Below are 13755 nucleotides of genomic sequence, written 5' to 3' on the forward strand. Positions count from 1 at the left end.
TATGGCCCTTGCTCATGGAAAGCCTACACTTTCTACTTTTTTCATTTCTTTGATATTTGAATTTTAAGCACTGTTAAAAGTCCCCATGTCAAATGCAAACAAACACTCATGTACATACAACAAGTAAAGACACATGTGGGAACATCCCTATTGGCCAATGCTGGGAAAGAGGAAAAGACTGAACATGAAACAGATACATGTAAACTACTACCAACAGGGACATTAGACCAGACTATAACTGTATGCTCTTTAGACAAGACCAGTTGGTTTTAAATTTGTGCAATCTCAAGACTCCTACCCCATTGTTATCTGAGTCTTGTTTAGTGCATATACTAGAAATCATTTTCTCTGGCTCTAAAGTTGATCCAGGATGGGCTAAAAAGCTCAGTGGTCAAGTCCAAGTTAATTCCCTAGAGAACCTGTTAATTAAGTACCTACTTGGGGAAATAATAAATTTTAAAGAAAGTTATTAGTAGTTTTAAATGGTATGGCTGAAAATACCTCTTGGAGAGATTGAAGGAGAATTTGAAAGCACAGTATGTACACACCTAAACTTCTCTGTCATAAAATATGTTCTTTACTATATTGGTTTTACTGTAAGCATGAGATTCATAATTGAAATCTCTGACTTTGAGGAGAAATGAAGTTTGGAAGGTAGCTATCAGAGCAATCTAGAAGGCTGAGTGTGTTGTCAACGAGTGTTTTCCAAAGACCCTCCTCAAGGCCCCCATGACCTCCTTATTCCTCAGGCTATAGATGAGGGGGTTCAGTGCTGGAGTGACAATTGTGTAGAAAACAGAGATGATGTTGTCTTGCTTGGGACTGTGGAAGGAACTGGGCAGGACATACATGAATGTGGCAGCCCCATAGAACATCCCAACCACAGTCAGATGGGAAGAGCACGTGACAAGGGCTTTCTTTTTCCCCTCATTAGAGGGCATGTGGAGAACAGTAAAGAGAATTAGTGTATAGGAAGCCAGGATGGCAGCAAGAGGGGGAATCAGGAAGGTTACACCCATTACATAAACCATAAGCTCATATCTGGAGGTATCTGTACAGGTCAACTTCAGCAAGGGTGGGATCTCACAGAGAAGATGCTTGATCTGTGCTTTGCAGTAGGGATAGTGCATTGTATACACAGTATATCCTAGGGCACTTAGGGAGGCCAGGATCCAGGATGTGGCCACCATGAGCCAACAGACCCTTGGGCTCATGAAGATCATGTAGTTCAGAGGATGACAAATAGCCACATACCTGTCATAAGCCATGAAGGCCAGTAGGAGGTCCTCTGCACCACCCAGCGTCAGAGCTAGGAACATCTGGAGGGCACAACCCCCAAAGGAGATGCTGTTTTCTCTGCGCAGATAATCCACGAGGGCTTTGGGGGTGACAACCGATGTGAACAGGAGGTCCATGAGAGAGAGCTGCCCCAGCAGGAGGTACATGGGCACGTGGAGCCGGACATCTGTTGTGATGACCAGGAGCAGCAGTCCATTGCTTGCCAGGGCCAACATGTACAGGACTGTGATCATGGCACAGAGCAGTTCAGGAGCCCTGCTGTCATTCAGAATGCCCACCAAGATGAAGCTGCTTCCCCACGTAGAGGAGTTCCAGAGTGCCATTGCACGTGACTCCTTTAGTTGCCTAGAACCAGAGGGATTCTCAGTGAGGTTTTGCTAAGATGGACCCAAGTTTTGTAATGTCACTTAGGCTATTGGGAGAACTAGAAATACAACAGCTTGAGGCGCTCTCCAGGAAGATGAGTGTTTGTGTTTGGGACAAATGATGAAGGCAACAAAAGAGCACTATTGCATGTTGTAATTAGCCCCAGTAATTCTCTGCCCTCTCCTGCTTTTGTCCCAGACATTCACTTTCCTTTCTGAAAACCCAGAGCATTTGCACTGAATAGAAAAGGCACAGGAACAGTGAGGAAAGCTGTGTGTGGGGCATGGAATCCACTCCCATGGAGAAACCAATAGAGGCCTAAGATTGACAGGAGTCAGCACTGTGCCCATGGAACAGTGAAAGCCAATTCATAGCATGCAGTTAAAGGTTTAAAAGTGCAATATCCTCTGTCAATCATTTAGCTGTATCATGGCATAAATGTGCTAAAATTTCATTGTTTCCACTGATGTCTTTGGGGGCTCTCAGTTCTTAATGGTTAAAAGATATGAGAACATGAAACAAGACTATCATCAGTTTTTCAGTGGTCCTTATGGAAGCATTCTGATATGAGCAAAAATGCCCAGAGGCCAGCAATAGCAAAAAACAGGTTTTGAGAATCCTATGGAAGCAGATACTCAGGCCTGGCCTATAGCAGACTATCAATCCTAACTAGTTCTCTATTCATGTTCAGGAAACCAAAATTACAGAGATTGGGATGAACAACAAAGCACAAAGCATGAGGGAATCTGGCAGACAGAGTAGTTTATATTCTTAGGGTCTGTGTTCAACTCAATTTTTGACTCAATTTACTTAGAAGCTATATACTTCCCTGAAAGGGAGACAAAGTCTTTACCTCCAGCTGTGAGAAAACTCCATTCCTAATCTCTCAAACTTCCCTGGAGTTGTCCAAAGGCTGATGATATTCCAGTAGAAATAGGAGGTAGGATATGACTTTCTTCTGCAGTGTTTGATGGTTGAATATTTGCTAAGTTGGTTAAGTATCTCAGATATCCAATCGAGATCAGGTGTCAGGGGGCTTCTATTCCCTCCTCTCATCTGCAAATCTTCTGTGAAGATGACAGTGGATACAGACAGCAGCTAACACAGTCTTTGGGTAGTTTCTTGTGGCTTTTCTGCTCTCACACCTGAAAGGAATTAGTAGAAACTCCTAATGTCATACAGGTTTCTGGGCAGGGAGCCCGTCCAGCTGGTGGTATGGTCAGATTGAGTTCTTGGATCCAGAGACGCAGGCTCTCCTTTATTCCTGTTGGCATCTGAGAGTGACTATGAAAGGAGGAACAGATGATAGAAGAGCTGCCCAAAGGAGACAATGCCATGCCAACTGCACTGTCCCTCAGGCCAGTAGTGAGCCAGGGCTGTGTCCCTGAGGAGGCTGATTTTATTTTCCTCCCTTTACTCTGTCCTACATCTATTTTCAGAGGGACTTATTTATCCTGGCAACTCGCATGACCTCCCTGAAAATGCTGATCCAGGATATAGGGTGTTAATGATCCTCTTGGGTGTATTTCTTGTATTGGTATTCTGCATTCTTCCCTCATTAAATGACCTCTGAGGCCCTAAGTTTCTATTCAACCCTAAGGGAGACACTGATGACCTACTTCTGTATTTCTGCCTGATTACACCAGGAAGCAAAGGCTCCCTGTGCCAGAGATTTTCCCCAGAGCATAAGGAGCTTTCCTGGCCTGTGGGGTGCTGCTTCCCTTCCTGATGGCCCTCTTCACCTGGACCATTTCCCTTCCCATATGACTGCTCTGTGTGGAGAGTGTAAACATGAGGTCTTCTCTTCATTGACCTCTACACCCATCTGGCTTATGTGTGTGCACATGTCTTGCTGTTACAGTCGCCTCTCACAGTGATGCTAGAAGAGAATACTCAATTTTCCAAGTATTGAGCATAAGATAAAAAGAGGTCCACAGAGTAATGAAGTTGTAGAGGTCAATATTTCTTAAAGTCTTCTAAATGGTCTCAGAGATAAAAGATTACCCAGTAAGTAAACATAATTAGATGACCATGGACTATCAACTGTGGTAGTAGGACAAGGGAGAAATATATTTTAAAATGCTGAGGAAATATAACTTTACACCTAGAATTCCACGTGCAGCTGAACCATCATTAATGAATGATGATGAATTGAAAGCAACAACAAAAAGGATTTCCTTTAATTACTCCCCTCAAAATAAACTTAGGAGTAGGAAAAGTAATGCCAAAGGAATATATACAATGCAGGGAGCAATGGGGAACTGAAAAATTGAGTTGGTATTGAATTGGGAAGCTTAATACTTTAACAATCATAAAAACATTTATGATTTTTCAAAGGTAAAAAGAATGTTTTCTACAAAAACAATAACATGGGAGTGGGATTTTTTTTCCTACATATGGTCAATAAAGGCTAAAGAGGCAGAATATTAACATCCATAAATTCATTCATTTGAAATTATCATTTTTTATTTTTAAATAAGGTACAGTTTAAATATAGTAAGATTAATCTTTCTTTAAAATGTTTTAAAAAGTTTACCTACAGGGGTCCGCCATATGGGCCATTCGGCTGTAGGCTTCACTCTCCTGCTTAAGAGCCCCAGGTTGCTCTGCTGTGCAGGGGCTGAAGAACTCTAGGGAGAAGGACTGGCTCCTGAACACCCAGAAATTGTTCAAAAAACTGGAGAGACACTGACCTGAATGAAAGCAGGGAGCTTTAAGCAGAAAGCTTCAAGAGGCACCTATCAACCACCATTTGCCTGCCTCTTGCCTGTCCATTGTCTGCCTTACACCTATCCATTGCCCACCGCATGCGGTTCACCTCCTGATCGTCCGACAACAGTCAGCAAACTGATCGTTGACCGCCAGTGGAGCACCAGTTGCCTGCTGTTGTCTGGAGTTCACTGTTACAGTACCTGCAGGATCCCTCAGCCCAACCAATCACTCCCTGCCTCTGGGGCCCTCACATCGACTGATTGCTCCCTACCGCCAGGACCCTCAGATCAACTGACTGCACCCTATCACTGGGACACCAGACCGACTGATTGCAACCAGCCTCCAGGATCCCACAACCACACCAAACACACCCAACCTCTAGGACCCCTGCCTGATCAACTGTATCCCACCTCCAGAACCTCCAGCTGACCATGGCCACACCCTGAGCTGCATCTCCCCATTTGCCAACACATTTTGAAGCCAGAGCGGCCATCTTCGATAATCCTGGAAGCCATAGCTCCGATCTTTTGGTGGGGCAAAACCCATCCTGAGAAGCCTGCTGGAGGCTTGAAGCTCATTGTCAGGTACCTCTCATGCATCAGGCTACTGAACTCTGGGAGGCTTCATTACTATATGACTGTTATACTGTAGATTTTCTTTTTTCTCCTTATTGAAAAAAATTTGTTTTTATTTCTTTACTTTTCTTGCTCTCTTTTCCTTTTGTTTACCTCTTCCCTCAGAGTCTCTTTCTTGCTTTTTTGCATGCTAACATCCAATTTCTTTTGATTACACTCTCACCCTTTCTATTATCTAGAACTTCTGTATATTTTCTTATCCCATTAACAGCCACATTCTACATCCCTCTGCATCCTCTTTGTCCTCCATTTGAAACTGCAGAACTTATTGAAAATTTGTTTGTTTTACTGAACATAATATTTGAACTCATTCTGTTTATTATGACAATGTTGTTTTTGTCCTCATAGGGGCTATTTGGTCTAGGATTGCATAGTGTCTGAATTAGGCACTGCTAATATTGATCTCCCCTTAAAGAAAGGGTTTTGGAAACCTATAGGGCCACTATAAGCCTATAGGAGGAAATCTGTAATACCCCAGATCTGCACTGCTAGAGGGGAAGAGACATGAACAACATGAAAAAACAAGGGAAGAAAATGATCCAAACAAATCTACATTTTATATTAATAGAATCCAATGACAGTATGTTAGAAGAAATGTCAGAAAAGGACTTCAGATTATACATGATTAAGATGATTTGTGAAGCAAAGGATAAGAGAGCAAATGCAGGCAATGAATGATAATACCAATAGGCTGAAAGAGCACCTGCAGAAAGCAAAAGATCATTTCAACAAAGAGATAAAGATTCTCAAAAACAAACAAACAAACAAACAAACAAAAAAGCAAATGGAAATCCTTGAAATGAAGGAAACAATAAACCAAATAAAAAACTCAATGGAAAGCATCACCAAAAGACTAGACCACTTGGAAGACAGAACCTCAGACAATGAAGACAAAATATTTAATCTTGAAAATAAAGTTGCCCAAACAGAGAAGATGGTAAGAAATCATGAACAGAATCTCCAAGAACTATGGGACATCATGAAAAGACCAAATTTAAGAATTATTGGGATTGAGAAAGGCACAGAGATACAAACCAAAGGAATGAACAACCTATTCAATGAAATAATCTCAGAAAATTTCCCAAACCTGAAGAATACAATGGAAAATCAAATACAAGAGGCTTACAGAACACCAAATGCACAAAATCACAACAGATCCACACCAAGGCACATTATAATGAGAATGCTTAACATTCAAAATAGATAGGATTTTGAAGCCTGCGAGAGAAAAGCATCAGATTACATACAGGGGGAGACCAATAGGGATAGCAGCCAACTTCTCAACCCAGACTCTAAAAGCTAGAAGTGCCTGGACCAACACATTTCAAGCTCCGAAAGAACATGGTTGCCAACCAAGAATCCTATACCCAGCAAAACTTACCTTCAGATTTGAAGATGAAATAAAATCCTTCCATGATAAACAAAAGTTAAAATAATTTACAAATAGAAAGCCTGAGGTACAAAATGTTCTCAACAAAATATTCCATGAGGAGGAAATGAAAAACAACAATGGAGGTCAGCAAAGGGAGGAACTACCTTAGAGTAAAACCACTCAAAAGAGAAACCAAGCCAACTTAAAAACCAAAAATAAGCCAAATGACTGGGAATACAAATCATATCTCAACAATAACCCTGAACGTTAATGGCCTAAACTCATCAATCAAAAGATATAGACTGGCAGAATGGATTAAAAAGAAAGACCCAACAATATGTTGCATGCAAGAGACTCATCTCATAGAAAAAAGACATCCACAGACTAAAGGTGAAAGGATTGGAAAAAACCCTACCATGCACAGGACTCAGTAAAAAAGTGGGGGTTTCCATCCTTATATCAGATAAAGTGGACTTCAAGCCAAAATTATTCAGAAGGGATAAAGAAGGACATTTCATACTGCTTAAGGGAACCATAAATCAGGAAGACATAATGATAGTAAATATTTATGCCCCAAACAATGGTGCATCCCTGTACATCAAACAAATCCTTCTCAATTTCAGGAACCACATAGACCACAACACAATAATTATGGGGGAATTTAATGCACCAAGGTCACCACTAGATAGATCTTCCAAACAAAAACCAACCAAAGAAACCATAGAACTCAATAACTCAATCAATATCCTAGACTTAATGGACATATGTAGAATATTCCATCCATCAACGAGTGGATTCACTTTCTTCTCAGCAGCACATGGAACCTTCTCGAAAATAGACCATATGTTATGCCACAAAGCAGCCCTTAGGAAATGCAAAAAAATAGAGATACTACCTTGTGTTCTATCAGATCATAATGGACTGAGAGTAGAAATCAATGACAAAGTAAAAAAAGGAAATTACTCCAACACTTGGAGACTAAATAATATGCTATTGAATGAAACATGGATAACAAAAAACATCAGAGAGGAGATTAAAAAATTCTTAGAGGTCAATGAGAATGATGATACAACATATCAAAATCTCTGGGACACTATGAAAGCTGTACTAAGAGGAAAATTCATTGCATGGAGCGCATTCCAGAAAAGAATGAAAAGTCAACAACTAAATGAGCTAACATTACAGCTCAAAGCCCTAGAAAAAGAAGAACAGAATAACAGCAAAAGTAGTAGAAGACAGGAAATAATTAAAATCAGAGCTGAAATCAATGAAATTGAAACAAAAAAAAACAAATCAAAAAACTGACAAAACAAAAAGTTGGTTCTTTGAGAAAGTAAACAAAATAGACAAACCCTTAGCCACACTAACAAAGAGAATGAGAGAGAAGACCCAAATTACTAAAATTTGTGATGAAAAAGGAAATATCACGACAGACAACATTGAGATATAGAACATAATAAGAAGCTACTTTGAAAATCTGTATTCCAACAAACTAGAAACTACTGAAGACATTGACCAATTTCTAGAGACATATGCTCCTCCAAAACTTAACCACGAGAGCATACATGATTTAAACTGATCAATATCAAGAAATGAAATAGAAGAGACCATTAAAAATCTACCATCCAAGAAAAGCCCAGGACCAGACGGATTCTCAGCTGAGTTCTACAAGACCTTCAAAGAAGAACTCATTCCAATATTTCTCAAAGTATTCCAGGAAATAGAAAAGGAGGGTACCCTACTGAACTGATTGTATGAAGTTAATATCATCCTCATACCCAAACCAGGAAAAGACATATCAAGGAAAGAAAATTTTAGGCCAATATCCTTGATGAATATAGATGCAAAGATCCTTAACAAAACATTGGCAAACCGTATCCAAAAACATATTAAGAAAATTGTGCACCATGATCAAGTGGGGTTCATCCCTGGAATGCAAAGATGGTTTAACATCCGTAAATCAATAAACGTAATCCATCATGTCAATAGACTTAAGGATAAGAATAATATGGTTATTTTAATTGACGCAGAAAAAGCGTTCAACAAAATACAACACCACTTCATGCTCAAAACGCTAGAAAAAATAGGGATAGTAGGAACATACCTGAACATTGTAAAGGCTATTTATGCTAAGCCCATGGCCAACATCATTCTTAATGGAGAAAAACTGAAAGCATTCCCTTTAAAAACAGGAACAAGAAAAGGATGTCCTCTTTCACCACTCCTATTCAACATTGTCCTTGAAACTCTAGCCAGAGCAATTAGGCAGACCAAAGAAATTAAAGGGATACTAATAGGAAAAGAGGAACTTAAGCTGTCACTATTTGTGGATGACATGATTGTATATTTAGAGGATCCAAAAACCTCCTCCACAAAACTACTAGACCTCATCAGTGAATTCAGCAAAATAGCAGGCTATAAAATCAACACACATAAATCTAAAGCATTTTTATATGCATGCGACGAAACAGCTGAAAGGCAAATGAGGAAAACATCCCCATTTGCAATAGCCTCAAAAAAAATAAAATACTTGTGAATCAATCTAACCAAAGAGGTAAAAGATCTCTACAATGAAAACTACAAAACATTGAAGAAAGAAATTGAGGAAGACCTTAGAAGATGGAAAGATCTCCCATGTTTTTGGATAGGCAGAATTAATATTGTCAAAATGGCCATACTACCTAAAGTGCTATACAGATTCAATGCAATTCCAATTAAAATCCCAATGATGTACCTCACAGAAATAGAGCAAGCAATCGTGGAATTCATCTGGAAGAATAAGAATCCCAGAATAACTCCAGAATAACTAAAGCGATCCTTAGCAGGAAGAATGAAACGGGGTATCGCAATACCAGAACTTCAACTATACTACAAAGCAATAGTAACAAAACGGCATGGTATTGGCACCAAAATAGACAGGTAGATCAATGGTACAGAATAGAGGACATGGACACAAACCCAAATAAATACAATTTTCTAATACTAGACAAAGGTGCCAAAAATATGCAATGGAGAAAAGACAGCCTGTTCAACAAATGGTGCTGGGAAAACTGGAAATCCATATGCAACAGAATGAAACTAAACCCCTATCTCACTCCCTGCACAAAAATCAACTCACAATGGATCAAGGACCTTGGAATCAGACCAGAGACCCTGCATCTTATAGAAGAAAAAGTAGGTCCAAACCTTCAACTTGTTGGCTTAGGATCAGACTTCCTTAACGTGACTCCCATAGCACAAGAAATAAAAGCAAGAATCAATTACTGGGATAGATTCAAACTAAATAGCTTTCTTTCAGCAAAGAAACCATCAGCAATGTGAAGAGAGAGCCTACAGAGTGGGAGAATATCTGCCAATCATACTTCAGATAGAGCACTAATTTCCAGAATATATAAAGAACTCCAAAAACTCTACAGGAAGAATACAAATAATCCAATCAACAAATGGGCTAAGGATATGAACAGATGCTTCACAGAAGAAGATCCTCAAGCAATCAACAAGCACATGAATAAATGTTCAACATCTTTAGAAATAAGAGAAATGCAAATCAAAACTTCACTAAGATTCCATCTCACCCCAATTAGAATGGTGATTATCAAGAATACAAGCAACAATAGGTGTTGGTGAGGATGTGGGGAAAAAGGTACACTCATACATTGCTGGTGGGGCTGCAAATTAGTGCAGCCACTCTGGAAAGCAGTATGGAGATTCTTTAGAAAACTTGGAATGGACCCTCCATTTGACCCAGCTATCCCACTCCTCGGCCTGTACCCAAAGGACTTAAAATCAGCATACTACAGAGATACAGCCACATCAATGTTCATAGCTGCTCAATTCACAATAGCCAGACTGTGGAACCAAACTAGATGTCCTTCAATTGATGAATGGATAAAGAAACTGTGATATATATATATACAATGGAATATAACTCAGCTATAAAGAATAATAAAATTATGGCATTTGCAGGCAAATGGATGAAATTGGAGTATATCTTGCTAAGTGAGATAAGCCAATCTCACAAAACCAAAGGACGAATGATCTCACTGATAAGCGGATGATGACACATAATGGAGGGTGGGAGGGGGGCAAGAATGGAGGAAGGAGAGACTGTATAGAGGGAAAAGAGGGGTCGGAGGGGTGGGGGAAAGGAAAAAATGACAGAATGAGTCAAACATTTTACCCTATGTAAATGTATGATTACGCAAATGGTATGCTGTTACTCCATGTACAAACAGAAACATCATGTATCCCATTTGTTTACAATAAAAATAAATTAAAAAAGGTTTACATACAATATTCCTCAGATTTGATTTTTTTAAAATTCTCAGAAGTCATGTGAAATAAAGCTTATAAACAGTTAAAAAAGTGTTTTGATTAGTTCATAACAATTATACATAATATTGGATTTGATTTTGACATAATCATGCATGCATGTATTAAAATTTGCTGTATTTCAGTCTGGTGTTAATCCCCTGTTGGAAGAACAGCTAACAGATTTTCTCCCATTCTGTAGGCTCTCTCTTCATGCTTTTGTCTCCTTCGTTGAGTAGAAATTCTTTACTTTGCTGCCATTCCACTTATCAATTCTCTATTTTATTTCTTGAGTTTTAGGGTTCTTGTTAATCAAGTCAGTGCCTGTGCCAATATGTTGTTTTCTCCTAGCAGTTGCAACATTTGTTGTCTAATTTCTAGTTCCTTGCTTTACTCTGATTTGAGTTTTGTGCAGGATGATAGACAGGGATCTAGTTTTATTCTTCTATATATGAATATCCAGTTTTCCCACTTATGAAAAAGACTATTTTTCTCCAACATATTTTTGGGCACCAGATTAATAACCTCAACAAGAATGGTGGGGGATGAGACTATATAAATTAAATAGTTCTAATGGATAATAAAATTATAATTCCATAAGTGAAGAAAAAATGAGGAAGAATGGCAAGAGAGCTTGAAATATTTAAAGAGTGAACTGAGGGGAAGCAGGAGAGAGCAGGTAATGGCTATAAACAGGGATAAAAATAACTAGAAGCGGAAAGGGAATTTGGTTGTTAGAGGGAGAAGAAAGTGAACAAAAGTAAGAAGAAGAACAAAAACAAAGGTAAGAACAAGTAAATGAATAAAAAAATCAAACTAGAACAAGCCCACAAAAATTCTACCTCTCAAAGTAAAACCTAGGTTAAATATATAGGTTAAGAATAAATGATTAAAAAAAGAAAAAATTTATACAACACATACAAATTTATGAATTTATCAGTGCAGCAAGAACATGAACATACAGAGAGAGATAGAAAGAGAATGATAAAGTTAAAAAAAAAGGAAAAATGTAGGAAAGACACTCTTAGTGAAAAATGAAAACCTTGTTTCCACTGAGTTGGTCAAAACTATTGACGAGATGTATGTTCACACCTATCCTGCTGCACCCTTCTTTGCTTATTCTTTTGGCCTATCTACCCTTGGATTAAGGGTTAGATTATTCAAGCCAACCATTTTGTGTTTCCCTCCAAGCTGCTATTTGCTGTGATCTGGAACAGAAGCTGGTTGTAGTAGCTGTCAGCTTCTCTTCTCACACTGTATGGTAGAACAAACTGAGGAGTACTGACCACTGGAGTTTAGTCTGGACCACTAAATTGATGGGCTCCCAGAGCTGAGCTAATCAGAATTCTACATGGGAAGTTCCAGTGACAGGGGTTTTGTTCTGACTGTCCTTTGGAACTTTGTCTGGAGGTGTTTACCCTGTAGTTGGGCAGACACTGATCTCTGCTGGATATCTGGGACTCTGGGAGCTCTGGAATATTCCACTCAAAGAGTGCTAAGGATCTCACCCTCCAGGGCATCCCATGTTCCACCACCACAGATGTGGATTTCCCAGGATCAGACCTGAAATGCAGAAGGGCCTGTTTTAGCAGTTTGGGCCTCTCCCTGGGTGGTTGCATGAGCCATCAGAAACAAAGGCAATGCAAGCCTCCCTCCCATCTGTATACCCAGCCTGAATGGCCTGGGCACAATCATCTTTGTGCCTGTTTCAGTCAGACTGGACGAGACACACACTGATCCTATTTGCTGGGAAAGACTGGCAATGCCTTCGTGAACTCTTGAGCTCTGCTAATGAAAGCTGCCTTGTGGGCACTTGCGAATGACTCCCACCTTACTCTACTTCCCCACCAAGACATTCTGAGTGCTTTTCAATCATCAGCTCGTCCTGTCCTCTCTGGGTCATTTAAGATCAGCCTCCCTCTCTGTTCCACAGGTTTTTACATGGCAAATTTATTCACCGTGCTTTCCTCTCTTTCTGCCTCCCCTCTAGAGTAAAATGGTGGTGCTGATGCAGTCACCGTCAACAAAACTGGTTCATCTTTATGTATTTCTTCTTGTTCTCTGCTTAACGCTTCTGATTTTGTGTGACTTTGATTATTTTATTATCCAATGTTGAATTCAGCGGATTCCCTTAATCATCCACCTAGCTGAGAAGCAACACTCCTGGTGCTTGAATCTCAACCTGTGGAGCAACTGGAAAGCGCTCCCTTCGTCTAATCCACCATCTTTCCATTCCTAATGAATTTTAAAATATACTCCTTTGCAAGTTTTGATCAATGAACATCATCATGTAACCACCACCAAAGTCAAGATACCAACCACTAAAGTTTTGTCAACTGTCCAAATACTTTTGTGTCCTTAAAAAGTACTCTCTCCTTCCACTCAAGCCTGCCAAGTATACGATCTGTTTACTGCCATTATAATTTTGACTTTTTCAGAGTGATTCTTTCTCAGAGTGTAACATGTTTGAGATCCATCATTATTCTTGTGTTTATTTGAAGTGCTTTCCCTTTATTACTGAGTAGTACCCAACTGTATGAATGCATCATAGGTTTTTTATCCATTCACCAGTGAAGGGCCATTGTCACTTCCAAATGTATTGGGTATGAATAGAGCCACTAAACATTTGTGAACATAATTGCCCATTCACTTGGGTAAAGAACCCACCATAAATAACTGTATGTATGGCATGTATACATCTAGGTTTCTAAGAAATTGCTAAACTATTTTCCATAAAAGTGTTGACCTCATAGATGTGGAGAGTAGAAGGGTGGTTACTTGGGGCCAGTAGGAGGGCAGGGAGTGTGTGTGAAGGTGTTGGTCACAGGATACAAAATCTTAGTTAGATAGAAGGAAGAAGTTCAAGAGCTCTGTCATACAGTATAGTAATGTTCTCATCATAAAAGATGATAAATATGTGGGAAAGGCAAATGTCAATTAGCTCCATTCAGCCAATCCCCAGTACATACATGCATCCATTATCATGGAAACCACAATCAACACAAACTTTTATGTTTTAATTAGAACCAATTTTAAAAAGAAAAGTATAATTTAAAAAGA

General features: G+C 39.4%; 1 protein-coding gene across 1 annotated transcript; it reads right to left on the reverse strand.

The window, feature by feature from the left end:
• Nucleotides 1–671: 671 nt before the first annotated feature.
• On the reverse strand, nucleotides 672–1622 carry LOC306640974 (olfactory receptor 2AG1-like; the record flags this gene model as incomplete). The annotated part of the gene is made up of 1 exon (XM_079105743.1): nucleotides 672–1622. The coding sequence occupies one exon, from the start codon at nucleotides 1620–1622 to the stop codon at nucleotides 672–674; it is 951 nt and encodes a 316-aa protein (XP_078961869.1).
• Nucleotides 1623–13755: the final 12133 nt, after the last annotated feature.

Source organism: Sciurus vulgaris (genome assembly GCF_902686455.1).
Source record: "Sciurus vulgaris genome assembly, chromosome: 11".
NCBI classification, from domain to species: domain Eukaryota; kingdom Metazoa; phylum Chordata; class Mammalia; order Rodentia; family Sciuridae; genus Sciurus; species Sciurus vulgaris.